Here is a 20,756-nt window from a genome sequence, read left to right on the forward strand (position 1 = left end):
AATAGCTAACACTTTTTTACCTTACATAAATATTTTAATTTATTAAAAAAATAAAAATAAGGTTTATTAAAAACATCAGAATTTCAAAAAAAAATTGAACATGAAAAATCAGTCGAATATTTGCAAAAATATAGTCCCATAAAAAATGAAGACAAGTGAGAAGACAATTTGGTTAAGCTTGAACGTAGGTACTGTCATCCCACATATTCGGAACACCCACAAATTCGGAACACTTTTGTAATAATTTTCTGGTGACCCTACTATTTTTAGGGTCTTTATTTTTACATTCTCTTGCTATTTCACTAGTAAAAGTAGTACTTTTAAAACAACAAACTGCATTTCAAGACTAATTTATTCGGAGCAGCAAAACACTGCCACCAAATTGCCTGTTCCATAATTGTGGGATGTTATTGTACCTCCCACAATTGTGGAACACCTGAATTTAACTGATATTTTCACAAAAAAGTTATCAGACCATTCATAAAACATTACTAAGCTTGAGTTTCATTGGTTTCAGTGTGTGAAGTCATTATTTTGTAAAAAATGTTTACTCCTGGAGTGAACCAAAGTTTGTTTACATCCGTAAGAAAAAAGTGTTCCGAATTTGTGGATTTCATGGGTCAATGTTTTTCTTTGAAAATTTGAAGTAAAACGTAAAAAATTACAGTCGGTCAACACATTAATCGAAAGATCTCAATACAAGCTTTCACATGAAGGTAGAAAAAAATCATTATGTTCAATAATCGATTTCCTATGATTTTTTGAACGTTGGCCGAACTGTAAACTGTTCCGAATATGAGGGATGACTGTACACCTGAAAAAATATTTTCTCAAAATTTGCGTTTTCTGGGTGCTTTATTTCGATAACCGGTTGCACGAACATGTAAATAAATAAAATAAAATTTCAGAGCTTAGTTTCAGTTTCTTGGATTATTTTTTGTGTACTCTTTTTGAATTTTTTTGTTTAATAAATGTAACTGCAGAATGATCTAAACCTTTTTAACTAATTTTAAGGCCTAGGGACCGATGAGAGTGTAGCAGATATTTTTATGGTATTTCAGGAAGTCTCAACATTGGTTGATGTTGAAAATGAAAATGTTTCGTCAGATTTCTGCGTATTGATTGAACTTAAAGCGCCATGCGTCTCCACTAAAAGGCATTGAGATTTTATTTCTATGGAGAAGCATGGTAGTCAAGGCACGAAATCAAAAAAGGTGCTCATTTTTCGTAATTTGGGGTCGCTGAACTCAAATATGATCCCAAGAATACTCCAGAGTACTCAGGGAATGTGCAATCCAAGATGGCGGCCAATATGGCGAAGTTAGAGTATTGGAAATGTTTATTCAGAAATGTAACAGGCAATCAACAGGTCAAATTTAACTAATTTGGGGTCGCTGAACTCAAATATGATCCCAAAAATACTCCAAAGTACTCAGGGAATGTGCAATCCAAGATGGCGGCCAATATGGCGAAGTTAGAATATTGGAAATGTTTATACAGAAATGTAACAGGCAATCAACAGGTCAATTTTAACTAATTTGGGGTTGCTGAACTCGAATATGACCCCTAGAATACTCTAAAGTACTCAGGGAATGTGCAACCCAAGATGGCGGCCAATATGGCGAAGCTAGAATATTGGTAATGTTTATACAGAAATGTAACAGGCAATCAACAGGTCAAATTTAACTAATTTGGGGTCGCTGAGCTCAAATATGATCCCAAGAATACTCCAAAGTACTCAGGGAATATGCAATCCAAGATGGCGGCCAATATGGTGAAGTAAGAATATTGGAAATATTTATTCAGAAATGTAACAGGCAATCAACAGGTCAAATTTAACTAATTTGGGGTCGCTGAACTCAAATATGATCCCAAAAATACTCCAAAGTACTCAGGGAATGTGCAATCCAAGATGGCGGCCAATATGGCGAAGTTAGAGTATCGGAAATGTTTATTCAGAAATGTAACAGGCAATCAACAGGTCAAATTTAACTAATTTGGGGTCGCTGAACTCAAATATGATCCCAAAAATACTCTAAAGTACTCAGGGAATGTGCAATCCAATATGGCGGCCAATACGGCGAAGTAAGAATATTTAAAATGTTTATACAGAAATGTAACAGGCTATCAACAGGTCAAATTTAACTAATTTGGGGTCGCTGAACTCAAATATGATCCCAAGAATACTCCAAAGTACTCAGGGAATGTGCAATCCAAGATGGCGGCCAATATGGCGAAGTAAGAATATTGGAAATGTTTATACAGAAATGTAACAGGCAATCAACAGGTCAATTTTAACTAATTTGGGGTTGCTGAACTCGAATATGACCCCTAGAATACTCTAAAGTACTCAGGAAATGTGCAATCCAAGATGGCGGCCAATATTGCGAAGTTAGAATATTGGAAATGTTTCCCTGAGTGCTTTGGAGTATTCTAGGGGTCATATTCGAGTTCAGCGACCCCAAAATAATTAAATTTGACTTGTTGATAGCCTGTTACATTTCTGTATAAACATTTCCAATATTCTTACTTCGCCATATTGGCCGCCATCTTGGATTGCACATTCCCTGAGTACTTTGGAGTATTTTTAGGATCATATTCGAGTTCGGCGACCCCAAATTAGTTAAATTTGACCTGTTGATTGCCTGTTACATTTCTGTATAAACATTTCCAATATTCTTACTTCGCCATATTGGCCGCCATCTTGGATTGCATATTCCCTGAGTACTTAAGAGTATTCTTGGGATCATATTTGAGTTCAGCGACCCCAAATTAGTTAAATTTGACCTGTTGATAGCCTGTTACATTTCTGTATAAACATTTCCAATATTCTTACTTCGCCATATTGGCCGCCATCTTGGATTGCATATTCCCTGAGTACTTAAGAGTATTCTTGGGATCATATTTGAGTTCAGCGTCCCCATATAAGTTAAATTTGACCTGTTGATAGCATGTTATATTTCTGTATAAACATTTCTAATATTCTAACTCCGCCATATAGGCCGCCATCTTGAATTGCACATTCCCTGAGCACTTTGGAGTATTCTTGGGATCATATTTGAGTTAAGCGACCCCAAAATAATTAAATTTGACCTGTTGATAGCCTGTTACATTTCTGTATAAACATTTCCAATATTCTTACTTCGCCATATTGGCCGCCATCTTGGATTGCACATTCCCTGAGTACTTTAGAGTATTCTTGGGATCATATTTGAGTTCAGCGTCCCCATATAAGTTAAATTTGACCTGTTGATAGCATGTTATATTTCTGTATAAACATTTCTAATATTCTAACTTCGCCATATTGGACGCCATCTTGGATTGCACATTCGCTGAGTACTTTGGAGTATTTTTGGGATCATATTTGAGTTAAGCGACCCCAAATTAGTTAAATTTGACCTGTTGATAGCCTGTTACATTTCTGTATACACATTTCCAATATTCTTACTTCGCCATATTGGCCGCCATCTTGGATTGCACATTCCCTGAGTATTTTGGAGTATTCTTGGGATCATATTTGAGTTAAGCGACCCCAAATTAATTAAATTTGACCTGTTGATAGCCTGTTACATTTCTGTATAAACATTTCCAATATTCTTACTTCGCCATATTGGCCGCCATCTTGGATTGCACATTCCCTGAGTACTTTAGAGTATTCTTGGGATCATATTTGAGTTCAGCGTCCCCATATAAGTTAAATTTGACATGTTGATAGCATGTTATATTTCTGTATAAACATTTCTAATATTCTAACTTCGCCATATTGGACGCCATCTTGGATTGCACATTCGCTGAGTACTTTGGAGTATTTTTGGGATCATATTTGAGTTAAGCGACCCCAAAATAATTAAATTTGACCTGTTGATAGCCTGTTACATTTCTGTATACACATTTCCAATATTCTTACTTCGCCATATTGGCCGCCATCTTGGATTGCACATTCCCTGAGTATTTTGGAGTATTCTTGGGATCATATTTGAGTTAAGCGACCCCAAATTAATTAAATTTGACCTGTTGATAGCCTGTTACATTTCTGTATAAACATTTCCAATATTCTTACTTCGCCATATTGGCCGCCATCTTGGATTGCACATTCCCTGAGTACTTTGGAGTATTCTTGGGATCATATTTGAGTTCAGCGACCCCAAATTAGTTAAATTTGACCTGTTGATAGCCTGTTACATTTCTGTATAAACATTTCCAATATTCTTACTTCGCCATATTGGCCGCCATCTTGGATTGCACATTCCCTGAGTACTTTGGAGTATTCTTGGGATCATATTTGAGCTAAGCGACCCCAAATTAGTTAAATTTAACCTGTTGATAGCCTGTTACATTTCTGTATAAACATTTCTAATATTCTAACTTCGCCATATTGGCCGCCATCTTGGGTTGCACATTCCCTGAGTACTTTGGAGTATTCTAGGGGTCATATTCGAGTTCAGCGACCCTAAATTAGTTAAATTTGACCTGTTGATAGCCTGTTACATTTCTGTATAAACATTTCCAATATTCTTACTTCGCCATATTGGCCGCCATCTTGGATTGCACATTCCCTGAGTACTTTGGAGTATTCTTGGGATCATATTTGAGTTCAGCGACCCCAAATTATTTAAATTTGACCTGTTGATTGCCTGTTACATTTCTGTATAATCATTACCAATATTCTAGCTTCGCCATATTGGCCGCCATCTTGGGTTGCACATTCCCTGAGTACTTTGGAGTATTCTAGGGGTCATATTCGAGTTCAGCGACCCCAAATTAGTTAAATTTGACCTGTTGATTGCCTGTTACATTTCTGAATAAACATTTCCAATATTCTTACTTCGCCATATTGGCCGCCATCTTGGATTGCACATTCCCTGAGTACTTTGGAGTATTCTAGGGGTCATATTCGAGTTCAGCGACCCCAAATTAGTTAAATTTGACCTGTTGATAGCCTGTTACATTTCTGTATAAACATTTCCAATATTCTTACTTCGCCATATTGGCCGCCATCTTGGATTGCACATTTTCTGTATACTTTGGAGTGTTCTAGGGGTCATATTCGAGTTCAGCGACCCCAATTTAGTTAAATTTGAGTAGTTGATTGAACTTAAAAATCTTTTTATTGTGATTTTTCCATTCAGCCGCCATATTGGACGCCATCTTGAATATCTCGGTTCCCTTTGAGAATTGGGAAAATCAACAGGCAGATTTGGATTCAGGAGGGTCGATTTAGTCTAGATCCATAAAAAACTGGCCTGTTACACGATTTGCTTCTTGCATCGCTATTTTCGGGTTTTGTGCCTTGACTATGGTGTTCGATCGATGTAGTTAAATCCGTAGTTCTGAAATATACAAATAACATGTAATTTTTCATCCCATATTGATTTTTTTGCATTGGGCTAGAAAAATTGGTAAACATCTATATTTTTAAGTTTATATCTTTAATTTTTTTAATTTTGTTGAAAAAAAATTTCTGATTAAAACAATGCCTTTGCTTTAACAATTAAGGTTCAAGGATTAATAATCAAAATATCAATATTGGATAATCCTCTGTCATTCAGTTACTAATCAATTTTTTTACAATTTCCCAAACTAGCTCCATACCGCCACAGTACGTGGGCAACAGCACCGGTTCGGCGAGTGACCGCGGTGACGTCGTGATCGTCGTGCCCAACCTCGACGCGGACCAGCTGGACCACGCCGTCGGCATCGAGGAGCTGGCCTCGGTCTGCATCGACACCGAGATCGAGATCGAGCCGGGCAGCCCGAAAACCATCACCGAAAGCTCAAGTAAGTGTTGCCGGCAGTTGCTTCACGATTGTAACGTGAATATTTTGTGAATACACCTCTCACTGCGTGGGCGTCAGGCTTTTCTGGGAGCGGGGGTTTTCCGAAGGGAAACTTTTTCACGCCTTCGTCACACCTTGCCTCATACATTCAAACATTTAGACAGAGATTAAGGTTTTCCTTATTTTTTTCCTCGAGCACTTGTACATTTTCATTCCCACCCAAAAACACACATACACCCCAAACCTACCCTACCGCCACTTCCAAAAGTCCCTGCCGGCAGAGCGTCGTCAAGTTTGCTCACTTCATTGTGTGTATAATGAAGCGATTTTCCAGTGTGAAAATTAAATTCGCACGTACACACAGACAGCCAAGTCGGCGCGTCTTTGACGGCACGTGACTGCGTTCGGATGCTGCAGTAAAAGCGCTTCTCTCGAGGGAGACCGTGGGCTTGTCAAGGAAAGCCTCCATGAACACCGCGCGCATTACACCTACTTCCCCGGACAAACATTTTCCCTCAAGTTTTCCTCCCAACACGCGCGACCAGCCACCAGAATCAAAACATCAGCTCCGTTGTCATCGTCGTCGTCGTACTCATCGTGTAACATCACTCCGGCAAATCACATGGGAAAAGTTTACTGTTGTACCCTCAGACTACTTACTTGGGAGCATCCTCCCCGTCAGCAAAGGATCTGCTGCTGCAGAAGCAGTGTTGCCAGCACACATGTGTTGACATTAAATATTTATTCACAATTAACTGGAGAAAGATGGAAATGCTATTCAAAAATCAAGATCAACATGTCAGCACAACCCTCCCCCACCGGAGGTTGTTGGTGACTCTTGGTGGATACTTTGTGCTCTGTCGACTCAGTTGAGTTCGGGTGCAGCACAGCAAAGATGAAAGTTGAGCATCGCCTCGAGCCATCGACCATGTTTGCATATACCTCTGGCTCTACAGAGTAGGTTGATATGTGAGCTATGCCCATCGTACCCATCGTGGAAAGTAGAGAGAGAAACGATGCTCACAAGCTTGTCGACATTAGCTAATTAATTACTTTTGCAAACATCATTGCGCTGACAGCTTGCTGCCCTAGCTTTACGTAGTAATAACATTTTTAGGCAAGTTTCCCTCCTCTTTAGTTTAATTCTTATTTTTAAAATGTTGTGTGACAAATTGATTCAGAACAAATCCTTCTCCGATTTTCATCAAAAATTCATGCATGCAAGCTGGTTTTCAAAACAGTTTCAATGAAAAAAGTACTACAAAATGCATTATACACCAGTACAATTGTTTTGCAATCGTTATTATCCAAAAAATCAAAGTTTTGACAGAATAAAATTTAGCGAAAAAACGTTTTCTGGTGTTGTACGACGACATGTCAAAATAGTTTTGAACGGTTTATCACGCAGGATTTTTTTTAATTGTTTTCGGTTGATGGCACTTCGATTTTTAATTTAAAAAAAAATATTTTATTATGATTTTTCAACGGCAACATTAAATTCAATGTTTATTTGAAACTACATTCCATAACGATTTAATATTCAATCAAAAAATCTTTAGCTGACAAACTTTCCCATGTGATTTCAAGGGGTTTTAACATTACCGCTTAAAAAACTAAAACAACTGTAAAATAAAATCTATAAATAACTCCTTCAAACTCAAACTTTTCCATTATTCTTGAATTTTGCGTTCCCCTTGGTTCTGTCTAAAAATAAACCTTCCTCCACACTTCAAACTCTGCAACAACCACCGTCCTCACCCAAAGCGCACCCCCTTATAGATGGTAGATTTTCTTCTTCTTTGTTCTCTTTCGATCTCTGTCCCTCTCGATGTGCTCTTTGCCCTGACCTTCGATAACCAGCTCTGTGCAATAAGCTTCTGCAAAACTATAGTCACAACAGTCCTGCTCCAAGTTCTCCTTCCACTATCTATCATCTCTATCGGTAGAGCGTGCGATTTCCCCTTTCGCGAAACATTTTCAATTATTAGAGAAGGCATTTTCCATACGAACACACTCTCACACACTGATGCAAAGTTTTTCTTGTTTTTTTTTCCTCTTTTCCGGCTTCTGTATCTATCTATTATAATGTCTAGGCATAAAAAGTCAGGTTCATGTACGTTTGAGTCTTTTTTCTGATCTGCCAGGATGTTTTCTGCCCTTTTAGTTTGATTACGACTGGATGTCAGAGGAAAAAGAAAAAAACTGCATAAAAAACACAAACACATACACACATCATCTAGCTACACACGCATCTAATGCATCAGTGCACTTCGATATGCCGATGCGGTACTCGAATGAACTTGGAAAATTGCTTGCTTGCTCACAAGTTCACCGCAGACGAAACAAAGTAAAAAGCTTTTTTGTAAAGAATACTTATTTTGTACGATTAAAATAAAATTCCTCAATAGAAACATACCCTTCAATTGTTCAGAATTTCAAGAATACAAGCAAAACTTATTTCAAAAGCAACGACAAGTTACGGCTGCTTGTCTGTGAGCCCACGTTGTCTGCATTAGAAGCACAACGCGGGAAATTGCATCCCTGCAGATCATCTATTAGTCATGTCATTACACAGATGCTGCACGAGCGCGCACAACTACACAAACAGCCCTTCTAGCTCCGCAATTTTATAATTGGCCAGTTGATAACTGAGCATTTCTCCGTCTTTTAACCCTGCGTTAACCCTGATGATCTCAGACTTGGACGAAGACGAAGATCCCGAAACGTACTACCTGATTGATCCAACCAGTTCCCGGATCGGTTCTCGAATACAGACGGTCGTTTGAGGGGACAACCAAAGATAAACAATGGCGAGTGTTTTTTTTTTATTTTGTATTTGTAAAAATACACGGAAATTTAAATACAAACACAATCATGAAAATACACGTTTTACTTAAAATTATAAGTTCAATGTTTGAAACAAAGTTGATGTTAGCAGTTATGATCGATGTGTACAGTTTCATTGTACAGAAATTATATTTAGAAAACGGTTTTGAGTGTATCGACACTGTTTAATTGTACATTTAACTAAGAAGACTGCACTGTTGACGGCGTTTCGAATTATAGGCTGACGATTTTATTTTGTTTTTGTATGTATTTGAATAGGTGTCTCTGTTTGTGAAACCATATCATCATTCTATTTTTTTATTATTCAAACAAAACACAAACAAAGAAACTTAAAAAGACTTTTGAACTTCGTGTTTCTCATTTCTATAAGTATTAATTCTACAAAAAATAATTCCTTAATAGAAGTTCCTGACAAAATAATTTTCAAACAAAGTCTTCATCTCCCTTTCTAGTGAGAAATCAGTAAAATTAATTATGGCCAAATATATAATATTTCAATATAAATTTCGGTTTCACCAATAAGCGTTGATATCCCAATAATTTCAACAACGAAAACGGGCATTTCTCGTTGAGCCAGCTGGACCCAAATAAAAATTTGCTACGATTTGACTGAAATTTTGCTTGGGGATCATAAACCATGTGGACACTTTTTTGGGAGTTCCTTGGCCAGCAAAGTTATATTGTTTCAATTAGCGATTAGGGTGGTCCTAGCCGAAAAAGGAAGCTAAAAATTGCGTTTACGTCAAAATTATGATTTTCAAAAAACATCGACAAAAATGCCTTAATCATTTGATTTAAATGTAAAATATATGTCAGATAAGCTTTGCAATCCACCACTCAAAAAAAACTTGATAAAAATATGTTGTAATTTTTATGATCAATCAGTCAGATCTGTTTTTTCAAGCGATCAAAATTACCTAAAGCGTTGCTCAAAATAGATTGAAATTGGGCCTCTGCCTTTTCACGACGATCACGGTAATTTGTGATATTTTTGAAAATCACTTTTGTTATTGAAATAATGCAAAGTAATGCCTAATACATTTTTAAAACCTAAAACCGTGCACAAAAAGTTTTCATTTTGTCATCTAAAACTTTGAAAATTATATGATTTCAATGAATATTTTATGCAATCAGTTTTTTTGCCTAAAACATATAGGGGAACAGCATCTAATTCCAGCGTGCCTCTAATGTTGGCAGGTCAGAACTTTGACATTCAATTAAAGCTAATCAAAAGCGTTTTCAACTGAACTCAAGTGATAAATAGCTCAATAAGAAGTGAGCAAGCAAGTTTCTATCAAAAGTTTAGCAAAATTAGTTGTTTAAATAGTGAAAATCAGCAAATTGGATGGAGTTAGGAGCGAGTGCTTAACCTGCCAAACATACGAGAATTTACCCTATAATTATATTTTTCTAGAGTATTTTTTTCTGTGTAGTCATTATAAAACCTTTGTACGGGAAGCATTAAAATTATATGATCTCAATAAAGAGACTAATAGAAGTTTCATAACATAATATAGAAAAAGTTCAAATAAAAATTAATAATAACCTTCTATCAATTCGATATAGAATGATAACAATCAGACTAAATCTATCACACTCTCAACACATCATACAAACAAAACTTTTTGTTAGAAAACTCTCATTCCAAAACGCATCACTCAGAAGTCAGAACTATATTTTTATTTCTGCAGCCAATCCTTTTACTCTAATCTAATTGTTGAGTCAACAATCTTTCCCTATCTAATGTAAAATTATTTGCCTTGTAGAACGCTTCTATAAGTTTCTTCAGTGCTTCTTTAAACATAAAAAAAACCTAATTAAATTACCTCTAACCAATATTTGAATAAACCTCCCGAGCACTCCGGGAAATTCTTTGAATAAAGACGGGATTCTCCGTGGCGCTACCGCTCCTTGCTACGGCAGTCCCCATCAGCTCTGGTCCATTTCCTTGGCTTTATTTTCTTTCCTTTTTACTAGAGGCGAACATTTCACCGCAACTTTTAACCAGATTCTCTATCTATATCTCTCTTTTTACTCCTCACCACCACCCACCGCCCACCACCATCATTCATGAACCACTAAAACCGTCACTTTTGGGAAAAATAAATCCATTCACTGCTCTCTAATCCATCTGTCGCGAAAATCCACGTCGTCGTCGTCGTCATTCTGGCAAACCACAAAACCTGACTCGGTTCGGAACACAGCCGCCTCATACGACGACTACTCCTCGTCGACATCGCTTTAACAGTTCACGGTGGTATCGCAACTACTGCTGCTTTGGCAAGTGTCCCCGCGACGAACTGGGCACAGCCGGTTTTGGTGGCAGCGGATTTTGATGGCCTAAGATGAGGACGATCCGTTGACCAATCCAAGACCCCAAAACGAGAAAGATTTACATAATCGGATAATGCGAAGAGAAAATATTTGGCCAAACGATTCCACGCCGTAAAAGTAAAGCTGGGTGAGATCGCCCGGAAAAAGGGGCTCCGTCTGAAGAATGCCCATTACGAGGGAAAATCCATCGTTCCCCTTTCCGCGGAAAATTCAAAGAATACGCACTGCCAAAAAAGGGCCGAGAAAGAAAAAAAAAGCGGAGGTAAAACTTTGCCCATCGAGGATAAAACTTTGCACGAAATCAATCGAACCGCCATCATCGCGAACGCTTTTCCTCCGGTGGTAAACGACTGGAAAATTTGTATTCAAAAAGTGGAGAAAAAAATCTTCGTGCCACACCACTTTAACCCGCGCGCGCGTGCACACACACACTTTCACCCCAAAGGGAGCAACGTTTAGCATTAGCACATAAAACTGCTCGTCACCGCGTGTTCTTTAACTGCATAGTGAGTCTGAACACTTTTAACCACCCCCCACATTCCACATTCGGGAACAACGTTGTGATTTCGAACAAAAATAAGACATGATCCGTTGCAAGCAATTCGTATTTTTTTCCGTTATTTTCTGGTCACTTACACACTGTTAACTACTGCTGTCGCTCTCTGTCTCTCTGTCTTTGCTCTGCTCACTCTCTTTAAAATCCAAATCCAACCGACCGTTTTCCATCCATCTCCATCACAATCTTAGCTGAGAAAGTCTATTGTTCTGTGTTAGGGTGAACGATCTAAATAGATACCTTTTAAGGTCAGAATTTTTAAGCAAGCAGCAAATTGTTAATGTTAGTTTGAGAACTTATGTGTTTCTTATGTTATGTACTTGTTATCCGATGCAAAAATCTGACAGTTTTCTTTATCACTTTCGGAGTGCTTTTTTAAGACCATTTTTTGCTTTTTGAACGTTTTTTAATACCCCCTACTTAAGGCTGTTTTAAAAACATTTATTTACATTTATTTTAATTTTTCAAAACCAACTTCAAAATGACTTGCCAAATTCTTTCACCATCAAAAGTAAGTTATAAACGGCAAAAAGTTCAAATTTGAATCCCTCTATTCTTTATGATATTTACCGTACAATGTGAATCGCATTTGTTTTGATCTACCACAACTTATTAGAAACAGCTAAATTTGCAATCAAATAGATTTTTATACTTTTTACAATCTTTGGTCGCTTGAGAAAATAACAGCACATTGAGCAATTCTCTCAAACTTCTGACATTTTTTTTTTTGTACTTTTTTGATTTCGATGAAACATTGTGTGTGTGTGTGTATGTGACCAAAGAAGATATATTGCATCATTAGTTTGTCCATACAAATCACACAAAAAAGTTTTTAAAATATTCAAAAATCTGGATTGTGAGAACGGATTTTCTGAGCGATTTCGTGACTTGGAATAGAATAGAAAATTAGTAGCACTCTATAAAACGTGTCTTTGTGTAACATTACCAATACACACAATTTGCCGAAGACACCAATTGATTCAAAACAATAAACTAAAATTTGCAATGGCCTAAAATGAAGGAAATCGAATCCCCTTTGAAAGAAAGTTGTTATGCTTAATCTCAACAAGTTACAAAGGAGGCCTTTCCAAACTCTTGGTAATTGGTTAGAACCCCAAAAGGAACTGAAAAATTGCTGTGCTCACAAAATTTTTACAACTTAATTTAAGAGGCAGTATTTGTAAATTTTGATCGGTTTGTTCTAGAGGTCGTATCGAGGTGCACCGATTTGGATGAAACTTTCAGCGTTTGTTTGGCTATACATGAGATGAACTCATCCCAAATATGAGCCCTCTACGACAAAGGGAAGTGGGGTAAAACGAACTATGAAGTTTAAGGTCCAAAAAATCTTAAAATTGCTCGCATTTGCGTAAAATTTGATAAATTCCAACTCTTTTAGTTGCATTCGAAACGTCATTTGAAGCCCTTCAAAATGTGCCATAAACATCCAGGATTGGTTCGAATTTTTCTCATAGCTTTTCCAAATTACCGTTTAAAATTGATTTTTTTAAAACCTTAATAGAGCAATTCTATCGCAAATCAGGAATTTTTCTGATTCTTTTGTACCCGACCCTCTCCGATTTCAATGAAACTTTGTAGACATGTTATCTCAGGCCTATATAAGCCATTTTTGTGTATATGGAGCCAATTGTACTCGAAAATGACATTTGAGAAGGGTGTAAGTTATTTAGATATTTTTGTATTCTGTAATTTAAAAATTACTGTATCTCGAAGCCGTTGCATCGTAACAAAAGGTGGTCAAAGACTAACTTGTAGGAAATTGGACGGGCTTTCTGAAAAAAATACACTGAAGGAAAAATACACGCCACTTCTATGGATTTTTTTAATTTTTATGCTTAAAAGTTAAATTTTAAGGTGAAGTGACGATTTTTTTTCGTTCAAGATTTTTGAGGAAATAGTCTAAAATGTATCAAAGAGACTCACGAAAAATGCAGGATGGTAGGTCTCTCCTAAAAAAATACAAAAATAAAACTGTTTTTTTTTTTTGAATAGTGGTCTAAACGTCAACATTTTCAAAACCGATGGTGGAAATCGATTTTCCATACAATTTTATATAAAAGTTTCCATATTGACCATTGTCCTAAGTCCAATCCTTGCAAAGTTACAGCGGTTTTAAAAATAAAATATGTTGAAATAACCGCTTTTTTGCGGTTTTTGGCATTTTCTATATGACAGACTTGATTTTTCAGTCTCGAAAACATTTTTACCGGAAAGCTCGTCCAATTTTCCATAAGTTTGCCTTTGACAGCTTTTCAATTGGATGCATGGGCTTACAGATATAACCTTAATTACATTGCTCATAACTGAGAACAGAATATTTTTTTCAGTGTGTTAGAAATCTGGATAGTAAATCATCTTACGTAAATATTAAAACGAGTTAAATTGAAAAGCTGTCAAAGGCAAACTTATGGGAATTTGGACGAGCTTTCCGGTAAAAATATTTTCGAGACTGAAAAATCAAGTCTGTTATTGTCGGTTATTTCAACATATTTATTTTTAAAACCGTTGTAACTTCGCAAGGATTGGACTTAGGACAATGGTCAATATGGAGACTTTTATGTAAAATTGTCTGGAAAATCGATTCCCACTATCAGTTTTTGAAAATTTTGACGTTTAGACCACTTTTCAAAAAAAAACAGTTTTAGTAAATGATTTTTGTATTTTTTTAGGAGAGACATACTGAACTTGAATTTCACTGAAATAGTGTTTAGATTTGGCTGCCGATGCGAAAAACCAAATGGCTAATATGCCACTCTTATGGGAAAATACCTTGACGGAGATTTTGTGACAAACACTAAAACGCGTTTTTCTCGGAATACTTGATTTGGCATAATAGCCGAATTTTCAATTATGGGCAGCATACCATCCTGCATTTTTCGTGAGTCTTTTTGATACATTTAAGGCTATTTCCTCAAAAATCTTGAACGAAAAAAAAACGTGACTTCACCTTAAAATTTAACTTTTAAGCATAAAAATTTAAAAATCTTATCGAAGTGGCGTGTTTTTTCTTTCAGTGTATTTTTTTGAGAAAACCCGTCCAATTTCCTACAAGTTTGTCTTTGTCCAATTTTTGTTACGATGCAACGGCTTCGAGATACAGTCATTTTTAAATTAGTACAGAATACAAAAATATCAAAATAACTTACGCCCTTCTCAAATGTCATTTTCGAGTACAATTGGCTCAATATACTCAAAAATGGCTTATATAGGCCTAGGATAACATATCTACAAAGTTTCATTGAAATCGGAGAGGGTCGGGTACAAAAGTACCAGAAAAAAATCCTAATTTGAGATGGAATTGCTCAATATCTTTTTTGCAATAGCCTCCAACACCCTTACTCCTATCGGTCAAAAGTTCTGAAATTTCATGGACTATTAGAAAAAGAGCAAAAGAGCCTACGGAATTAACTTTTTGGCCAATCGCAGTTTATCTATAACAAATATCTCACAACATTAGTTTTTGCCCTATAGGCCAAAAAGACGGCACTTTTTGGTCTCAATTTCGGCATATTCGGAATCCTCGCGAAATTGGAATTGATGAAGTCTAACGCAAATGCGAACAATTTTAAGATTTTTAATGGAGCAATTCTCTACGAAATCGGTCTTTTTTCTTCAATTTTAATTTTTGTATTTTTTAATCCGACTGAAACTTTTTTGGTGCCTTCGGTATGCCCAAAGAAGCCATTTTGCATCATTAGTTTGTCCATATAATTTTCCATACAAATTTGGCAGCTGTCCATACAAAAATGATGTATGAAAATTCAAAAATCTGTATCTTTTGAAGGAATTTTTTGATCGATTTGGTGTCTTCGGCAAAGTTGTAGGTATGGATACGGACTACACTGGAAAAAAATAATACACGGTAAAAAAAATTTGGTGATTTTTTTATTTAACTTTTTATCACTAAAACTTGATTTACAAAAAAACACTATTTTTAATTTTTTTTATTTTTTGATATGTTTTAGAGGACATAAAATGCCAACTTTTCAGAAATTTCCAGGTTGTGCAAAAAATCATTGACCGAGTTATGAATTTTTTAATCAATACTGATTTTTTCAAAAAATCGAAATTTTGGTCGTAAAATTTTTCAACTTCATTTTTCGATGTAAAATCAAATTTGCAATCAAAAAGTACTTTAGTGAAATTTTGATAAAGTGCACCGTTTTCATGTTATAGCCATATTTAAGTGACTTTTTTGAAAATAGTCGCAGTTTTTTTATTTTTTAAATTAGTGCACATGTTTGCCCAGTTTTGAAAAAAATATTTTTGAAAAGCTGAGAAAATTCTCTATATTTTGCTTATTCGGACTTTGTTGATACGACCTTTAGTTGCTGAGATATTGCAATGCAAAGGTTTAAAAACAGGAAAATTGATGTTTTCTAAGTTTCACCCAAACAACCCACCATTTTCTATCGTCAATATCTCAGCAACTAATTGTCCGATTTTCAATGTTAATATATGAAACAATTGTGAAATTTTCCGATCTTTTCGAAAAAAATATTTTCAAAATTTTCAAATCAAGACTAACATTTTAAAAGGGCGTAATATTGAATGTTTGGCCTTTTTGAAATGTTAGTCTTGATTTGAAAATTTTGAAAATATTTTTTTCGAAAAGATCGGAAAATTTCACAAATGTTTCATATATTAACATTGAAAATCGGACCATTAGTTGCTAAGATATTGACGATAGAAAATGGTGGGTTGTTTGGGTGAGACTTAGAAATCATCAATTTTCCTGTTTTTAAACCTTTGCATTGCAATATCTCAGCAACTAAAGGTCGTATCAACAAAGTCCGAATAAGCAAAATATAGAGAATTTTCTCAGCTTTTCAAAAATATTTTTTTCAGAACTGGGCAAACATGTGCACTAATTTTAAAAAATGAAAAACTGCGACTATTTTCAAAAAAGTCACTTAAATATGGCTATAACTTGAAAACGGTGCACTTTATCAAAATTTCACTAAAGTACTTTTTGATTGCAAATTTAATTTTACATCGAAAAATGAAGTTGAAAAATTTTTACGACCAAAATTTCGATTTTTTGAAAAAATCAGTATTGATTAAAAAATTCATAACTCGGTCAATGATTTTTTGCACAACCTGGAAATTTCTGAAAAGTTGGCATTTTATGTCCTCTAAAACATATCAAAAAATAAAAAAAAATAAAAATAGTGTTTTTTTGTAAATCAAGTTTTAGTGACAAAAAGTTAAATAAAAAAATCACCAAATTTTTTTTACCGTGTATTTTTTTTTTCTAGTGTAGTCCGTATCCATACCTACAACTTTGCCGAAGACACCAAATCGATCAAAAAATTCCTTCAAAAGATACAGATTTTTGAATTTTCATACATCATTTTTGTATGGACAGCTGCCAAATTTGTATGGAAAATTATATGGACAAACTAATGATGCAAAATGGCTTCTTTGGGCATACCGAAGGCACCAAAAAAGTTTCAGTCGGATTAAAAAATACAAAAAAAATCGAATGACCGAAATCCTAGAGAACTGCTCAATGTTTTTAATACCTCAAAAATCAAAGTCTGTTAACCCATCTTCATCTCATGTATAGTCTAACAAACGCTGAAAGTTTCATCCAAATCGGAGCACCTCTATACGACTTGTTTCACATTGGCAAAAAACTCGCTCTTAATTTAATTTAAGATTAAAGTAATTTTAAGTCTCTAGAAATGTGATCAAATTTTTTGTTGTTGTGTTAAAAATGGCAAAAGAGCCACATATTTCCCAGAACAAGTATTTTGAAAATTGTAACACTTCATAAAAATTATAATATTTTTTTAACTTTGGTCTAAATCATAAGATAAAACCTTATCAGTTGAAATTATATTCAAAAACTGAAATCCTGTCAATATCTTCCCGGTTTACGGTACATTTTGTCATAATAGCGCTATTTGAAATTTCGACGTCGAAATGTATCCAAAAAACAAAGAATTAGAAAAAGTTTAAATTTCATTTTCTATATTTTAAGATATTAACAAAATCATTTTAAAAAAACAACTACATTGGCTCATACTCACCCCTGCTGACAGTAATACATTAAACTACTCGGAACAAAACATCTGGTCTCGTTCGTTTCTTCATTTTATGCTCTTGGTATGCATACAACACAAATCTTCCTCATGTTTCTACTCCAATATGAATCTGCCCCAACGGTCGAAAGACAGCGAACAAAATAATCGCTCCTCACACCCACCACCACCCATTCTACTGTCAACCTTAACCTTTCATCATGTCATCCCCTCAAACTTTCCATTCGCTTTTCTTTTTTAAACTTTTGAATCTCTTCTCCACTTCCGCTCTGCTACTTTACTTGACAATTTATTTTCCTTTTTTTCTTTTCCTTTATTCTACATTTTCTTGTTCTGCTTCTTCTTGCCGGTAATGTTGCCTGTGCCTGCGTAATAAGTTGATGTAAATGTGATGTGATGATATCGATGTTTACCTTCCTCTCTTCCTGTCTTGCAAAAAAGCTTTTTATTTCTTTTTTCGAGCCCTTACTGAACTCCACTCAAGAAGGGCTCTTCTCTTCCTTTTTACCTTTCATGAGCTGCGTTCAAACAAATTCAGTGTGTAGTTAGATGATGCTAAGCAAGTTTTTCCACACACAAAAAAACTCTGTGTATGTCGTTGTGTGTTTGTGCGTGTGTGTAATTTGCATTCACCAGCTCAACACACTTTTCCCCTGCTCGACGATACGTTCTTGGTTTTTATTTTTATTCAATGTTTTAAAGTGTGAGTCTGTGTGTATGTACGAGAACATATTTTCTACAACTAAACTGGACCTCCTTTAGTGTGTCACCTCCAACAAACAGAGTATGTAAGGTCATCACAAACACACACACACGTAAACATTCACACCCAAGTTATACATCTAAGCATTACACATTTTATGATCCTACACGCGGCGAAGCGTGCTTTTAGCAGAAAACTCTCCGGGGAACACTTTTCAGGCAAATACACCTGGTTTTGAAGGAAGGACCGGCTTTGTGTGTTATTTTCGGGGGAAACGCATTAGATGACTGCGCACAAGTTATGGAAAGCTTTGCGAGCAGGAAGTTGACGGTGCAAATTTAATCGTTTATGAAGTTTACAAAGATGACAGGCATAAACATGTGCAAGAAATCATCGTCGACAATTTAAGGCAAAATTGAGTTAAGGACGCCATTTTGGCAGCTTTCAATGCCTCGAATTTTGACCCCCAAAATTCGATTTCAATCCTGAGATATTCAACAAAAACCAGAAAAACTCTGTGCATTGTTGTCACTCTTCATATAAAAGAAGTTTCGATCTTATCGTGCTATCTTGACACACCCTGCAACTTGTTGCAAATGCGACAACTGCCAAAAGGAATTTAATCAGATGACGTTTTGTCACACGTACATGCCCGACTACAAACAAAATGTGTTTGTAATCCTTTACATTAAACGTCAAAAATGAAAACAAGTTTTTGTTGGAACGCCAAAAAGCGACGTGTGACAAAATAGCAGATTCACACTTTTGAGTTATTGATGCAGCTTGGTCCAAAATCGCGTGCTCTTTAAGAAAAGCCCAAATTATCCAGTTCTTTATTCTAGAAATCAGGAGGATATCCAATTTTAAGCAAAAACTTTTCACGTAGCCTTATGTGTGGGACAAACTTGCCTTGCGTTTTTTTTTCAGCTTGCCGTTTTCGCATTCTCTACGAAATCGAGCTTTATTTTTGAATTTTAATTTTTGTATTTTTTAATCCGGCTGAAACTTTTTTGGTGCCTTCGATATGCCCAAAGAAGCCATTTTGCATCATTAGTTTGTCCATATAAATTTCCATATAAATTTGGCAGCTGCCCATACAAAAATGATGCATGAAAATTCAAAAATCTGTGAATTTTTTGATCGATTTGGTGTCTTTGGCAAAGTTGTAGGTATGGATAAGGACTGCACTGAATAAAAATGATACACGGTAAAAAAGTGGTGATTTTTTATTTAACTTTTTGTCACTAAAACTTGATTTGCAAAAAAAACTCTATTTTTATTTTTTGATATGTTTTAGGGGACATAAAATGCCAACTTTTCAGAAATTTCCAGGTTGTGCAAAAATAATTGACCGCGTTATGATTTTTTGAATCAATACTGATTTTTTCAAAAAATCGAAATATTGGTCGCAAAAATTTTTCAACTTCATTTTTCGATTAAAAATCAAATTTGCAATCAAATAGTACTTTAGTGAAATTTTCATAAAGTGCACCGTTTCCAAGTTAAGGCCATTTTTAGGTAACTTTTTTGAAAATAGTCGCAGTTTTCCATTTGTTTAAATTAGTGCACATGTTTGCCCACTATCGAAAAAAATATTTTTGAAAAGCTGAGAAAAATCTCTATATTTTGCTTTTTTGAACTTTGTTGATACGATCTTAAATTGCTGAGATATTGCCATGCAAGTGTTAAAAAACAGGAAAATTGATGTTGATGTTGATGATGTCTCACCCAAACAACCCACCATTTTCTAACGTCGATATCTCAGCAACTAATGGTCCGATTTACATTGTTAAAATATGAAACTTTCGTAAAATTTTCCGATCTTTTCGAAAACAATATTTTCATTTTTTTAAATCAAGACCAACACTTTAAAAGGGCTTAAGATTGAATGTTTGGCCCTTGCATCGAAAAATGATGTTGAAAAATTTTTGCGACCAATATTTCGATTTTTTGAAAACATCTGTATTGATTCGAAAATTCATAACTCGGTCAAAGATTTTTCGCACAACCTGGAAATTTCTGAAAAGTTGGCATTTTTTGTCCCCTAAAACATATCAAAAAATAAAAATAGTGTTTTTTTTCAAATCAAGTTTTAGTGACAAAAAGTTAAGTTAAAAATCACCAAAAAAAATTTAACCGTGTATCATTTTTTTCCAGTGAAATCCGTATCACCTACAACTTTGCTGAAGACACCAAATCGATCAGAAAATTCCTTCAAAAGATACAGATTTTTTAATTTTCGTATATCATTTTTGTATGGACAGCTGCCAAATTTGTATGGAAAATTATATGGACAAACTAATGATGCAAAATGGCTTCTTTGGGCATACCGAAGGCACCAGAAAAGTTTCAGCCAGATTTAAAAATACAAAAAAAAACGAATGACCGAAATCTGAGAGAAGTTTAGTTGTGTTTGAAAAAATAATGTTAAAAGTTTTACTACCCGTTCGAGCACGATACAGCAATCTGAA

At 35.3% G+C, this 20,756-nt stretch overlaps 1 protein-coding gene across 24 annotated transcripts in view; it reads left to right on the forward strand.

Moving 5' to 3' along the window:
- Positions 1–20,756, forward strand: part of LOC120428611 (potassium voltage-gated channel subfamily KQT member 1) — a 404,586-nt gene that overhangs the window by 372,565 nt on the left and 11,265 nt on the right. For 23 of the 24 annotated variants that reach the window (XM_052710652.1, XM_052710651.1, XM_052710662.1 and 20 more), the window contains one exon: positions 5,585–5,778. In XM_052710652.1, coding sequence (XP_052566612.1) covers positions 5,585–5,778 — 194 coding nt within the window. Of the gene's footprint in view, positions 1–5,584; positions 5,779–10,828; positions 11,338–20,756 lie in introns of those variants that run through there. The other variant, XM_052710673.1, reaches the window with a different exon arrangement.

Source organism: Culex pipiens, chromosome 3 (assembly GCF_016801865.2).
Source record: "Culex pipiens pallens isolate TS chromosome 3, TS_CPP_V2, whole genome shotgun sequence".
Taxonomy (NCBI): Eukaryota; Metazoa; Arthropoda; class Insecta; order Diptera; family Culicidae; genus Culex; species Culex pipiens.